At 41.7% G+C, this 13299-nt stretch overlaps 1 protein-coding gene across 1 annotated transcript in view; it reads left to right on the top strand.

Moving 5' to 3' along the window:
• Positions 1–3644: 3644 nt before the first annotated feature.
• Positions 3645–13299, top strand: part of LOC135220486 (pre-mRNA-processing-splicing factor 8) — a 51455-nt gene continuing 41800 nt past the window's right edge. The window contains exons 1-2 of the mRNA XM_064257619.1: positions 3645–3903; positions 4223–4466. Of these exons, the coding sequence (XP_064113689.1) occupies positions 3677–3903; positions 4223–4466 (471 nt within the window). The 5' untranslated portion in view covers positions 3645–3676. The remainder of the gene's footprint in view (positions 3904–4222; positions 4467–13299) is intronic.

Raw genomic sequence — 13299 nt, forward strand, 5'->3', positions numbered from 1 at the left:
GGGGGCAAGAAGTACCACTCATCTATCCTGTAGAAAATGGTTAGGAAGAGCTCTTAATTTAGTAGTTGAGTCGCCGACAACGGTGATTCTTAACTCTTAAGCCTTAGTTAACACACCTTAACTTTGGCTAGGTGGGTCAGGTGGTGGTGATATATATATATATATTTATTTTACTTCTTAGCCCTCATGGTATGGTCAATATGGTCTAGTCACGTCGTGGTCTCGCCCCTGTTGACAGATCATCTGGAGTGCACCAGCTATATAGGTCTCTACCTTGCTGGCAACTCTAGTAGCACAAGCAGACTTACGCGGCAGTAACCACGAAGTCAGCTATGCTAACAGGTAAGGAATCAAGATATCAATTATCTGCATATATATGTTTCCTAAAATCTTCTATTCTGTCTACTCCCACCACCAAAGGTGGGATTCAGCTATATATATATCTGACAGGTAAGTTTCATGAACAAAATGTTATTGTAATGATACAATTAAGTTTGTTCATACTTACCTGGCAGATATATATAATCAAGTACCCACCCACCTCCCCTCAGGAGACAGTGGAAATAAAAATTATGAATAGAAAATGGGAATGATTCCTGATACCCGCCTCCCAGCGGCGGGAATGGGTACTAACCACCTGACTCCCACTGCGTGTGTCGTAAGTGTTTAAATTTCTGTCGGATTCGGAAAAATACAGCTATATATATATCTGCCAGGTAAGTATGAACAAACTTAATTGTATCATTACAATAACATTTTTAAATAACAAAGTAAATTTAAACTAAATAACGAGTAAAGTAAACAGTTTAGGGAATAAAACTTTGCAGTTTCGTCGTCTGTCGTCGTCTGCTGTTCATAACTGTGTTTATGGCGCGCGCGCTTAGAAACCAGAAACAGCAACGGGTTTAAAGAGATCAATAAACGTTACATATATACGCTAACATTGTTCAAATGAGTGCTGGGAAGGCTGTGGAAAGATGGTGGCCATCACTGATCAGAACCTTCCATGAAAAACGTAGCCGCCATATTGGATTTCAAAACTGCCTTGAAAACATATTTTACGAAGAGCTCACATGCTTATTTTAGTTCGTGTGGGGCTTTCATATATCACATTATGTTGACGAAACTTCAGTCTTTTAAATGGTATGCTTAGAGTTGCAATTGTATTCTTGTTTCACCAATTAAATATCGAGTGAATAAGACCCGTCCACCTTGATGAGGGTTGGCCTGCCGTGGTGATCTACCCTATGGGTTTCAGAGACATTGCAATCACGTTTTGACAATATTTCTGTAACGAACACTCGCATCAGAACGAGATTTTGCTATAGTGTATTACACCCAGTGCCCTAATATATAAGGGTATCATGAATCACTAATCGTAAAGAATAACGACACTTGTCCTTGTACCAAGAGACAAAAACTCCATTATCCAGAAATGGATACGAACACAGCAGTAAAAAGCTCCTCCTACCCTGTCCCCCAACCTCCACTGCCACCCCTGTCCTTCTTCCTTCCTTCACCTCTCCTCTCTCTCTCTCTCTCATCTCTCTCTCTCTCTCTCTCTCTCTCTCTCTCTCTCTCTCTCTTTCTCTCTCTCTCTCTTTCTGTTGCCAATTGGTGTGTTCACCCTCCAAACTGAGTATAAGACTTACACAAAACGTGGAAATTAGTGAAATTAGCCTATGTATTGGACGTATATATACATAAATATTAAAGCAATTTTATCATTATTGCATTACTATGACAACTAGAATTCATGGAAATAGTTTATAATAATGCATCGGCGTATGTGTGAAGCTCCACTAATGTGGCAACGATGATTACAGGTTACATTTATTTCTGGCATACAGTTATTAAAAAAAATCAAAATACTAATACAGTGGTATCTCAACATACGAAAGGCTCACTTACGAAAATCTCGAGATACGAAAGCAAATACGAAGATTTTTTGGCTCTACATACGAAAATAGTTCAAGTTACAAAAGGTTGTTGCTGTAAATTCCCGAGATTCGCCTGGACCACCTAGAACAATTTTAAAACTCGCGCGCCGCCAACTGAGTAAACTCGCCACCATCCTCCTGCTCTCCCATTGGTTCCTGATGCTAGTCACCCTGTAAGATCCTGCTCTCCTATTGGTCAGCATCTACCCCTTGTGCTCTATGTATTCTATTGGTAAAAGGATGCTGTAAATTGAAAAACTTATTCAGGCAATACATTTAATAGTAAAAAACATTAGGTAAAGATAGAATAAAGAATAGAAATGAATGGTTATTATACTGTTTGGTAGTTTCAGTAGTTGAAGAGAGATAATGAAAATTTATGGCTTACTGTGTGCTAGGAAAAGTGATTGCTTGGCGATCGTTCGGTACTCGTAAGTGCTAAACGTAAACAAAAGGTTGGACAGTTTTTTTTTTTTTTTTTTTTTTTTTTTTTTTTTTTTTTTGTTTTTTTTTTTTTTTTTTTTTTTTTTTTTTTTTTTTTTTTTTTTTAATAGTTAATGATTAATTAATAATAATTTGAAATGAGTACATACTTATTATCTATACATTTTATTGGTATATTCTAAGCTTTTAGCTTCTTAGGTTTAGATGTCAGAATCATAGACTAGGCTACAGTAGCAACTGCTAACATATGCTAGCCTTATTGCTAAGGGACATATGCTAAAGTCCTAATATATGCAGTAAAAATGGGGTTGAACATTGCATGCAGTTGAATACTACTCAAGTATGTACAGTATTTTTTGCCTTTTTGGAGTCATATTTCTTCCGTCCAATCGGCGCTGTAACCCTAGAACGTGTTGTAAGCCTGGAAATAATTTACTGGGGTGTTTTTGTAGGGCTTGGAACGAGTTAGGCAATTTACATGTAAAATGTGGTTCAAGATACGAAAAAATCAGGTTACGAAGGGCGCCTCGAAACGGATTAATTTCGTATCCTGAGGTACTACTGTATTTCCACTGTTTTTTATAAGTCTTATACCCATATTGGAGGATGAACACAAACCAATTGGCAACACTGATAATCAATAGGAGAGCGCGAACAACACCGTAGGTGCTGTTCACAGCAAAACCGTTGACATTTGTGTCAGGAATTTAGTTACAATGAATATTTTCAAATTAATTATCATGAATATGCAATAAATTTCATAACCTTACACTGATGTTTAAATATTTATTTCAAAATTATCTAGCGCACTCTTCCTCTTTCTGTGGACTCAAGGGCGGACGTCGTCATCGTTTAAGATTGTTGTGAAGAAAGTGTCCCAGCTTCTATGGGTATGAGTGGTGTTCAGATATAGCACATGGAATGGAAAGTTTATTGACACAAGTGACTCCGCAAACATCGAGATAGTGTCAATCTTCTACACGTAAGGTGTTTTAAGTAAATATTTCGAAAGCGTCATTGAGGGAAGTTTACACTGCGCATGGGTAGACATTCATTAACCTCTGTTTAATCTCAAATTATGACATTAGTTTGTACTTTGGGAGAAAACCCATATTTCGAGAGGAAGGTAGAGGTCTCGAGGTGTTGCTTCCACGACCGATAACTCGTGACTGGTGTCCATCTCTGGTGTCAGGATACGTTAAGTAACTTTTTCTGGAAGGTGGGTTAACGAGCAGGCAAGACTGGCCCAGGTAATCCACTCTGATTTTCTTTTTCTTATTTTCAGACCAAACATGGCACTGCCGCCATATTTGATACCAGGAAGCCCCTGGGCCTATATGGCCCAGCAGCAGGCTCAGCTTGCTGCTGCCCAGGCCCAGGCTGCTCATGCCCAGATGCATGCTCATTTTCAAGCGCAGGCGCAAGCACAGGCTCAAGCTCAGTCGATCCCACGCTCGCAAGCTGGCCCACCTCCGGTTGAAAATGTCTCTCTGGAGAAAATGCAAGAGAAGGCACGCAGGTAATGTATTTAGTATGTTGTATGTCTATACTTCCCCATCTTGTTTCTCATTGAATTTCATTTTATACTTATTTGGGTCTTGCTGTTTATTTTAATGTTTTCATATTTGGTCACGTTAATTACTGTTTAGGTCTGTAAAGTCAAATTCTCTTAAAACAAAATTTAATTTTGCTGGTTTTGTCAAAGTGCATTGATGATTACTTTAAATTGGGTAGTGTAAATATTTTTAATAATGCATGTTTGATGCCAAAGTTTAAATGTACACCAATCAGTTAATTTATGGCAGTGTATACTATAAGAAGGCCTCATTCTATGGTAGGTGGCAGCAACTTCACAACAAGAAATATGCGGAGAAAAGGAAGTTTGGGTTTGTTGACGTACAGAAAGAAGAGATGCCACCTGAACACATCCGTAAAATCATTAGAGATCATGGAGATATGTCCAGTAGAAAGTATCGTCACGACAAACGTGTATACCTTGGTGCACTGAAATTCATGCCCCATGCTGTTCTTAAACTTTTGGAGAACATGCCTATGCCTTGGGAGCAGATCAGGGATGTCCAGGTAATTATGTATTTGTTGCTAGTTTTTCTTTTTTTCAGTCTGCAGGATCAGGGATGTCCAGGTAATTATGTATTTTGTTGCTTAGTTTTTTCAGTCTGCAGATCAGGGATGTCCAGGTAATTATGTATTTTGTTGCTTAGTTTTTTTCAGTCTGCATTTTTCTATTTTCATATTCAGTACTTTCTATGACATAAATGCTGCCACTAACACCCAGTTATGCTGAACGTCAATGGTGGCCTTAAGCTATGATAACAAAACAGTTTGCAAAAGAAATTGCTCTTCTTGTATACTTGCATTGAGACAAATAGTGAGCTGTAGTGTATGGCAACATTACCTATCGTAGGGTATTTTGTAGCTACAGTGCAGTGAAGTTCAGAAATATAACATTTTATAAATAGACTGTCCTTAGACCATTTTGATCAGTTACTTTGTGTCCTACTCTTTCTGGTTAGGATCAAGTTGAAAGGGATCGCTTACTTTGTGTCTGACTCTTTGCTGTTTTTTGTTTTTATTTTTTGTTTTTCTTTTTATTTTGTATTTTATTTTTTTTTTTTTTTTGGGGGGGGGGGTTGCTGGGTGGGTGGTCTATCACAGTCATCCTATTCAACTGGGTGGTTTGTATAGTGTGGGATTCCAGGTTGCATCCTGCACTTTCTTACTTGCTATGTGCTCTGTTTCTAGAAGCACACTCCTCTGCATTAGTCCTGGAGCTACTTCAGCATCTAGTTTTTCCAGGTTCCTTTTCAGGGATCTTGGGATCATGCCTTTTGTTCCCATGATTATGGCTACAATGTCCACTGGCGTGTCCCATATCATCCTTATTTCTATTTTCAGGTCTTGATACTTGTAAATTTTTTTCTTTCTTATCTGCTCTGGTGTCCCACGGTATTGCGACATCAATGAATGAGAGATAGTTTCTTTGTGATTTTGTCAATCAACATCATGTCTGATGTATTGGCACATATCACCCTATCTGTTCTGATACCACAGTCCCAGAAGATCTTTGCCTGATCGTTTTCTATTACTCCCTTGGGTTGGTGTTCATACCACTTACTACTGCAAGCTAGCTGGTGTTTTATGCACAGACTCCAGTGGAGGGCTTTTGCTACTGAATCACACCTCTTTCTGTACTGGTTCTGTGCAAGTGCTAGTCGTCGCTTGCTATGTGGTTTATGGTCTCATGTTCCGTATTGCATTTCCTGCATATGGGCAAGATGTTATTTCTGTCTTTCATTCTTTGAACATTTCAGGTTCTAAGAGCCTAATTTTGTGCTGCTGTTAGCATTCCTTCTGTTTCCTTCATGAGTTCTCCCCTTTGTAGCCATTGCCATGTTTCATTGCTAGCCAGTTCTTCAGTCTGTCTCATGTACTGTCCAAGCGTTAGTTTGTTGTGCCATTCCTATGTTCTGTTTGTCATTCTCCTGTCTGTATTTTTCTAGCTCTTCGTCTACTTTTATCAGTCCTCCTTCCCATGCACTCCTGAGCCACTCGTCTACAGTGGTTTTCAAATGTTGCCCCAGTGATGTGTTTTCGATGTTGACACAGTCCTCTTTGCTTAGTAATCCTTTCCCTCCTTCCTTTCGTGTTATGTATAGTCTTTCCTTATTTGCTCTTGGGTTTAGTGCTTTTTGTATTGTCATGTGTTTCCTAGTTTTCTGGTCTATGTTGCAGAGTTCAGCCTTCATCCACTCCACTAGTCCTATGCTGTTCCTGATTACTTGTACTGCCCATATGTTTATGGCTTTCATCATACTCCTGGCGTTGAGTTTTGACTTGAGTATCGCCATAAGTCTCTGAATATATTCTTTCCTGATGGTGTCCATCTCTTGGTGTTTTACATCCTCTCCTATTATTCCCAGGTATATGTATCCTGTCTCATTTATGTGTTTCACGCTGTCCCGATCTGGTAACTTTATCTCTTCAGTCCTTGTCACTTTGCCTTTTTGTATGTTGACCAAGGCACAAGGTTTATATTATTATTATTATTATTATTCAGAAGATGAAACCTACGCATATGGAATAAGCCCACAGTGCCATTGACTTGAAAGTCAAGCTTCCAAAGACTATGGTGTTCTCTAGAGAAGTAAGAGGAGGTAAAGGGGACTACATTAAGAAGAGATCCCACTTATTAAAAAAGTAAAAAATAAATTAATAAATAAAAATGTACTATTAAAATGTCAGGAGAATATTATTAGGATAGTAATGCATGGCACCTTCACTTGAACTTCTGAAGTTCTAATGACATGACATCCTCTGGGAGTCTGTTCCCCACAGCCCAATGGTGTGAAGTATAAAGGTCCTATGGAATTGAGGCACATTTACTGCATATTGGTGCTGCTGTTCAGCAAATCTGGTTGCTCTTGCCAGGGCAAGGCAATCAGTGACAAACAAGAGACCTTCCGTCAATGGTCCCCAAGTCATAACTGCTACTAACAGTGAACCCCCCCTTATTCGCGTTCTCGAGATTTGTGGACCCTTGTGTTCGCTGATTTCTCTATGCACCATATCTACCCATTATACACAGTATTTTGTTCATGAAACTTACCTGACAGATATATATATAGCTGTATTTTCTAAAGTCCGACAGAATTTAAAAATTCGCGGCACACGCCGTGGGCGGCCAGGTGGTAGTACCCATTCCCGCCGTGGGAGGCGGATATCAGGAACTATTCCCATTTTCTATTCATATTTTTTCTGTCGCCGGTCGGTAAACAACTGTTTACAGACCTCCGCCTAGGATTTTGAAAACTTCATTAGCCGCTTAAGTATCCTAATTATTCTTTCGATTATTAACTTGGATTTGTGGCTAGGCATACGCTATCGTAAATTTTTTCATTGCATTTGATGTCTGAAGCTAGTTAGCCTAGTTTCTGACTTTGTTGTCTGCATGGTAAGGTGAGGCTACCGGAACTTTCGGTAGACACTCGCTTAGTATATATGACGTTTACATGTTTTCTTTGCATAAGTTCAATGTAATTAGTGTAATGTGTGACTGATTACGGAAGAAGGAGGATTCATGTACGCATTTTAGAGCGTGTTAGAATCAGGAGTTTTCCTCCACAGTAAACAGAAGTTAGAAATAATGAACCTTCTAACCTCCTGTAGATTTTATTTTGCCTAACCCTGTGGTATGCTTAAGGGCCTAGAAGAAGTGTCTGCTAGAGGATTACATCAAGTAATCTTAGACTAAATGCTCGCTCTCCAATCAGTGTTGTGAAGTGTAGTGCCCCTTGTGTTGTGGAGGGGGCGTCAGATCGGCCCCATAATGCCTCTAGGCCTGGACCTCTGTCGGACTCCCAGGACTCAGGAGAGGGCATGTCGAAAGCCGTCAAAGAGGGGTACGGGGCTCACCCACCGATCTGGCGTCCCTTCGGCAGAACCTGTTGACGCTTCCCAGGCTGCTAAAGATCGTGCACGTGCACGAATCTTGAAGGATTGCTTCTCGTCCTCCGAGGCGTCCTCACCCGCGCAAGGGGGTGGAGCTCTCGGAAGGACTCGCGCCCTCTAAGAAGCTTTAGAGAAGAGGACGCTTCACGTCTCTCTCTCGTTAGGAGGGAACGTCAGATCGGCCCCATAACGCCTCTAGGCCTAGACCTCTGTCGGACTCCCAGGAAACCAGGGAGAGGGCATGTCAAAAGCCGAAGGAGGGTTACAGGTTTTTCATGGTGATCTGGCTTCCTTTCGGCAGGTCCTGTTGTCGCTTCCCAGGCTGCCGAAGATCGAGCACGTGCACGAATCTTGAAGGATTGCTTCTCTCCTCTGAGGCGTCCTCCCCACACGGGTTGGAGTTCTCGGAAGGACCTCGCGCCCCCTAAAGAGCTTTAGAGAAGAGGACGCTTCACGTCCTCTCTCTCGTCACGAGAGGATGAAAGAGTAAAGACCACATTTTCCCTTTAGAAGAATGCACTGGCTTTTTTCCTAAGGGACATTTAAGGAGGCTCATTCATCTTGCCAGAAGAGTGATTTGAGCCTCCTGCGAGTGAACGCTCATGTATACATCATTTTATACATTATTAAGGAGGCTCATTCATCTTGCCAGAAGAGTGATTTGAGCCTCCTGCGAGTGAACGCTCATGTATACATCATTTATACATTATTAAGGAGGCTCATTCATCTTGCCAGAAGAGTGATTTGAGCCTCCTGCGAGTGAACGCTCATGAAGTTAGAGCTGTTTCAACCTCGCTAGCATTCCAAAAGAATTTGGTAATCAAGGACATTCTTGATTCCACCTTTTGGAGGAGCAAACAATCAGTATTCGTCTCCTCTCCTCATGGCGCTCCGTATACGTTATGTAACGTTCGCTTTACTTCGAAAAAAGCAAGCTGATAAGTTTTGACGGCCGGCAAGCTGCTTTGCACAGTCAAACAACTTATGTCTCTTGGTCGGCATAAGAAGGGCAATTTAGACGTGAGGAAGCTTTTGGAGGTGCTCGACGTCCTATAAGTAGAGACATTCTCCAGGACGCTTCGGCAAGCACCTTGCGGAAGAAGAAAGCCATACGTCTTCCTTTAGTGTTCACACTCTTCAGGAGCAGCGTGCGGCTTTCCATGGAGACTCGCATGAGGACGTCCCTTAAAAATATTCAACGTCATACGCAAAACGCGGTTCGTCATAACATTGAGATGTTGGCAAGGTCGCTCGCCAGGACGCCTCTTGGCGGGCCTTGCATGCATCAAGGCGCTCAACGAGTTCCTCTCTGAAACGTCGTTCAGAAGACTTGGTGTTCTCTGCTCAGACACGCTCGTAGCTAAGCAGGACGTTTTTTGAGGACGCTCAGCAGGACGCTAAGCAGGACGCTTTTGAGGACGCTCGGCAGGACGCTTTTGAGGACGCTCAGCAGGACGCTTTCCAGGACGCTTTTGAGGACGCTCAGCAGGACGCTTTTGTGGACATTCGCCAGGACGCTTCGGTGGAAGCTCGGCAGGACGCTTTGCGAGAGAAAAGACTTGTTGAAGGCGTCTTATTTGCTGTTGAGGACATTTCTTTACAGAAATTTTTAAAAAAGGATTCGGAGTTAGCGGAGAGACATACCCGAATTTTTTCTTCGATCCCTCTTTCCTCTTCATCGATTTCTTTGAGAATCGGGAAGATTATATACTCGGATTCCTGGGTGACTTTCGGTCATGTTAAAGGGTTTTCCCCTATTAGCAAAGTGCTAATAGTTTTGTCAAGTCAGGACGTTTTCCCCATTGTCATTTAAGTGGGGGACCCCTCATAAATGGGGTAGTTCTCATTGACATAGATTTTAACGTTTTATCGTTTAAGCGGATAAACTCATTAACAAAGTCGGAAGAGCTCTCATTCATTTTCAGAGGCTCATCCGGGGAGTAAGAAAAAGACTTGTAGACTAGATCCAGGAAGTCTTATGTCCAATATCATAAGAACATTGAACGGTCCTTTTCGATCCTCGGTTCTCTTGATGATCTCTATTCGAATATTACTCCCTTTTCTTGGCAAAGAGTCTTGGCAAAGAGTCAAGGAGTTCTTTTAAAAAGTCTCATTCATTAGAACGTGGACAGTCGGTTTCCCTTTCTTTCTCTCTTCCTCGTTGAGGAAAGATGTAGTAGAGAATTTGATGTTCAAATTACTACAATACTTATGTAGTTTATCTTTGCGTCATTTTGCTAACGCATGGGTCAAGTCATTTACGCATATCGTATTTACCTCTGCGGATAGAAGCCGAAAGAACTGTTGTTCTAATGTATTTATTTGACACTCCCTTCAACCTTCCAAGAGTTTTCGGAGTAAGAACAACTCTTCAGGTATTGTTACGACAACACCAACTCAGCTTCTGTATTTAGCGAATTCTGTTTCGTTTAAATAGGCCTGCTTGAGAGTTTCCTTTTGCTCGATAATATCATACCTATTCCTTCGTAAAGGGAGTAGCTGGCAACTCAGGCAGTTAGTATTCTGTTCACCATTGAAGCTTTCCTTCGAGGAAGACTTCTCCTTCACTCTCTTTGATAGAGATCGAAGGTGGTCGATCTCCAATCCTTATTTTGTTTTCTTGAAGGAAAGAATTTAGGATGGAGATCGTTGTTCAGAATCCTATAAATATACTACGTATATTAACCTCGCGACATGATTCTACTAAGCAGTTGAATTGTCCGAGGGGTAGGCGCATATCCTAGTTTTTCTACGGATTGCGACTTAGACGAGAAGTATTCTAATTGAACTGCAACTCGGGGTTGCCTGCAACCTCCCAGGAGTTTGTTTCAATTTTATATACTTATGGTTTTGTCACGACAACACCATTTCAACTTTTATATTTACCGAAATTCGTTTCGCCTAAATATAATTGCTCGAGCATATCTTTTATGCTCGGTGGTTCTAGCCGAACGCATTCCTTTGTGGAATATGGATTACCTGGCAACTCAGGATGACGAGTCAGCGGGAGCTCAGGCTCTGCTACTGCGTATTGAACTGCCTGTGCCTGATAGCCGCTCAGTATCAGCTGGGCCTCCGAGATGCACGGTTGTTTATGTCTCTCTATCTCCCCTGCTTTGATTGACTACCGAACCTATCTCTGCCCAACAATCTTGGACTTAGGTCTCTGATTAAAGGGGATTCTCGCAATTATGAAGGACCATCTACTGCTGTGACGATAGATTCCATCGCCTTCGATATTGTGAGAATTTTCAACAGAGATATCTTAGACTTATTCATTTTACTGTTTACCGCACGGTGTAACAGAAGTCTGTAGCAAGTCTCCCGCTGCATCGCACTGATAATGCGAATGATTTTGCAGACATCTGAGTTTGTCTTTAAAATATCTCATATTCGTAGGTGTACAATTGTTCATTGTTCATCCCGAATTAACAGATATGTCATAAAGACATCGCCTACTCTCCGACCTGACAGCTCTACTTCCAAATGTTCAGCCCATGAGAAGCAGTTCTTCAGGCGCTGCTTTCCCCTGTGTTTTCATTACTGAAGAACGCCCCGCTTTCATTGCAACTACGACTTCTCACCGGACAGCAATGAAATAGCGGTTAGCGTTTTCAGTCATTTGTAAGCACAGGTTCAGAATCTTGAGAATCCTTCTCTCGATTCGTCTGTGAAGACGTAGGTTGCATTCAATACCTACCTTCGTCTTCAACGGTACATAGCGATAAGATCTTCAAGAGATGGCAGTCTCTTGGCCAAGGCAAAGCAGTGCTGCCTATTTTCAGTGTTCAATCGGAGGAGGCCGTTTCTGGAGTAAGTGAAGGGAAATGACTATTCCTCCAACTCGACCTCTGTGAATTTCCTTATGGTTCTATCTTTCCGTCTGAAGTATGAGATAAGCTAGAAGTCCTAACTATTGTAGAATATGCAAATATGTTGTTGACGGCCTCTAGGCTCAGAGATTCGGTTCTGTCAAACAACAAAGCTTCACGATCTTTGAGGTCTGTGGAGATCTTGAAATTCTCTGGATCAAAGGTTCCGGCATGGAACTTAGACGTAGTCTGAGTTTCTGATGCCAAAAGCATTTCGAACCTATCCTTTCTGCGAACTTAATACACGTGACCAGAAAGGCTAATATTCTAACCGCTATAGCCCACTGGCAAATAGGGTTAGTGAGGTTGTTTAGCCATCATCAAGAGGTTTTGGCTTTAAAGGACATAATGCGGTCTGTCCTCTAAGCCTTCCGTTCTTGATAAGAACGAAAACCTGTCTAACCCTTGACCCGAAGGCTTGGAGACCAAGGGTATGGCACAAATTATTGGGCAAGGGCATTAGAGTCCTGTGCCCTGTAGGGTCTCTCAAGTTTTATCTTGATAAAACTATAGAAAGTCAAGGTCAACAGACAATCTGCGGTGCTCCGTAAAAAGACCAGACTGGTTCATGTCCAAGAACACCCTGGCATTATAGCCAAGGAGTTCTTTTAAGAGGTCTCATTCATTATGTTGGCATAAAAGATTTGAGATTTTTTCTTAATAATAGAATGCTCAAGAGGTGAGGGCGCGGCCTCGGAAGCATTTCAACAGAACATGACACTCAGTAACATCCTGAGTGCCACGCTTTAGCGAAGCAACTCTGTGTTCGCTTCACACTCCCGACAATCTGCGGTGTTCCGTAAAAGACCAGACTGGTTCATGTCCAAGAACACCCTGGCATTATAGCCAAGGAGTTCTTTTAAGAGGTCTCATTCATTATGTTTGCATAAAGATTTGAGATTTTTTCTTAATATGAATGCTCAAGAGGTGAGAGGGCGCGGCCTCGGAAGCATTTCAACAGAGCATGACACTCAGTAACATCCTGAGTGCCACGCTTTAGCGAAGCAACTCTGTGTTCGCTTCACACTCCCGACGGGATGTGAAGACGACATTTGAGATCTGTAAGTCGCTAGGACCATACATTTCCGTAGATATTATTGGGGGCAGGAAGCAACACGAATCCTATCCTATAGAAAAGGGATAGGTGGGCTTTTAACTTTGAAGGGTTGGTCGCTTGAGGCGCGTTCCTTTTCTTTAGCCTAGAAGTTATGGAACTAACTTTGATAGGTTAGGTCAGGTGGTGGTTTTAGCTTCGGTGCCCTCAGAAGTATGGTCATATGGTCTAGTCACATTGTGGTCACGGCCCCCGTTGACAGATCATTTAGAGCGCACCAGCATTACAGGTCTCTACCTCGCTGGCAACTCTAGTAACGCAGAAGCAGACTTTGGTGACAGTAATCACGAAGTCGGCTATGCTAACAGGTGAGGAACCAAGATGTATATCATCTACTTAATTTAGTTTCCCAAAAAATCCTATTCTGTCTCTTCCCACCATCCGAAGGTGGGATTCAGCTATATATATATCTGTCAGGTAAGTTTCATGAACAAAATGTTATTGTTATAATACAATTAAG

This window comes from Macrobrachium nipponense, chromosome 2 (genome assembly GCF_015104395.2).
Source record: "Macrobrachium nipponense isolate FS-2020 chromosome 2, ASM1510439v2, whole genome shotgun sequence".
NCBI lineage: Eukaryota > Metazoa > Arthropoda > Malacostraca > Decapoda > Palaemonidae > Macrobrachium > Macrobrachium nipponense.